Here is a 1,881-nt window from a genome sequence, read left to right on the forward strand (position 1 = left end):
GGTCAGCGCCGAGTGGCCGCGCGCAGAGGGGGACTACTTAAGGCAAAGGCCCGGACAGCGCATTCACGTCTTGGCTCGCCGACCGCGCACCACAGCAGCGCCCCACACAAAAACAGTCAGTTTCATCCCCACGCAGACGACGGTGAGTGGCCGCAGCAAGCGCCTCGGAATTCGCCCGCTCAGCGCCCCTCTGGATATACACACGCACCTCGGGACGACCAAGAAGCGAAAGTGATCGCCAAGGGGGGTGCCGGGTGGGGGAGGGCGCGAGCCCACGGTTCGAACCCCGCGCAGGCCCATGGGCCCTCGCGGGGTCTCGGCCAGTGGCTGAGCTTGCAGCAGATGATGGTGCCCCGTTCTGAGCCGTGCTTGGTGCTGTGTCTCGTGCAGGAGCTGAGAAGATGAGGAACGCAGCCGCGTGTCTGGGCGTGCTGGCCTGCCTGCTGGGCGCGGCGATGGCCGGCTACCACCAGCCTTGGAAGCCGGACGAGATCGTCAAGCTGGTGCACAAGGTGGTCCCATACCCGCACCCGGTGCCGGTGCCCAAGCCTTTCCCGGTGCCCAAGGTGATCCACGTGCCACACGTGGTCCACGTGCCGCACGCGGTACCCGTGCCAGTCAAGGTGCCCGTCATTAAAAAGATCCCCAAGCTGGTGCCTGTGGCCAAATACATCCCAGTCCCCAAGCCCGTGCCCGTGCCGCACTACGTGAGCGTGGGCGTGCCGGTGCCGGTCATCAAGCACCAGCCGGTGCCCATCTACAAGCACGTGCCGGTACCGCGTGTGGTTCCGGTGCCTGTGCCCGTCAAGGTGCCTAAGCTGGTGCCGGTCCCCGTGCACAAGATCATCCACGTTCCCAGGCCCGTCGCAGTGCCAGTCAAGGTGCCCGTCTTCAAGGAGATCATCGTTAAGAAGCCCGTCGAAGTGCCTGTTCCGTGAGTACTCACTTGCCAACTCGATGATCATTGAAACATAGAGATAGTCTCGTAGCAATAACAAACGTTCTTGTGAGCATAAGATGCTTGGCCCTATGCCAGGGACGCAACGCGAAACTAGTTTGCAGTTTTAACATCCATGGACTGCTTCCCTGTATACAGCAGCTAGTACCTAATATATTTCCCAGAATTTCTTGTCGAGCCGCTGAAGCTGGATAGTAGCAACTAGAGGCCATTCTCAAAATGGGCGCGCGTTGTTTCCTATCTCTTAACAGCGCAATATCTTAACAAGGCACATATATTTGTCCGAATCTTAAAACGGCTGCCCATAACGGGCAAGCTTCCACTAGCTTATTCGCTGATGGCGAACTGCGCAGGGCTCGATATTGCACGCGACATTCATGCGATATAAACTGGGCGTTCCGATCAGCGTATACTAAAGTTGCGATGGTAGATCCAGGATCTATGGACTGGCAGTCGGGAAAATTAAATAACTCGGAGCAGAATGTCGCTCTGTTAGACTGTCACCCAAATCATTCTACTTGACGACCTCATTGTTCGAAGCAGAAGCGTGTCGAAGATGAATACAGGCTGCGCTGTGCCAACGTTAGGTGTGATGCTTTTTCAACCTCAGAATAAACGGCATGATTCCATCGTCCCATTCCCTCGATGCGCATCTAGTGTACTGGCGATGGAATTTTGTGCATCTAAATGGTCCTTCTGGCTAACGTGTTTTGGTAAATTCGAGCTATTTTCTGTATGTCCTCAACGCACTGTTAGGTATTGAAAATGCACCAGTTCATAGTAGTGGTGGTTTATTATTCAGAGGTGCTGTCTTCTTGGGTAAAAATGAAATGTGTGTAGTTTCTAGTTTCTGCAGTTCACATACTGACTTGTCAGATGAGTACCATGACGTCATATATATCATCTATGAATGCAGTTGATTT

General features: G+C 54.6%; 1 protein-coding gene across 1 annotated transcript; it reads left to right on the forward strand.

The window, feature by feature from the left end:
* Positions 1 to 401: 401 nt before the first annotated feature.
* On the forward strand, positions 402 to 938 carry LOC146193371 (uncharacterized). Its single transcript, XM_084600089.1, has one exon. The coding sequence runs from the start codon at positions 402 to 404 to the stop codon at positions 936 to 938; it is 537 nt and encodes a 178-aa protein (XP_084456215.1).
* The last annotated feature ends 943 nt before the right edge of the window (positions 939 to 1,881 follow it).

The sequence above is a fragment of the Amblyomma maculatum genome, chromosome 4, assembly GCF_055883805.1.
Source record: "Amblyomma maculatum isolate TAMU_Amacu chromosome 4, ASM5588380v1, whole genome shotgun sequence".
NCBI classification, from domain to species: Eukaryota; Metazoa; Arthropoda; class Arachnida; order Ixodida; family Ixodidae; genus Amblyomma; species Amblyomma maculatum.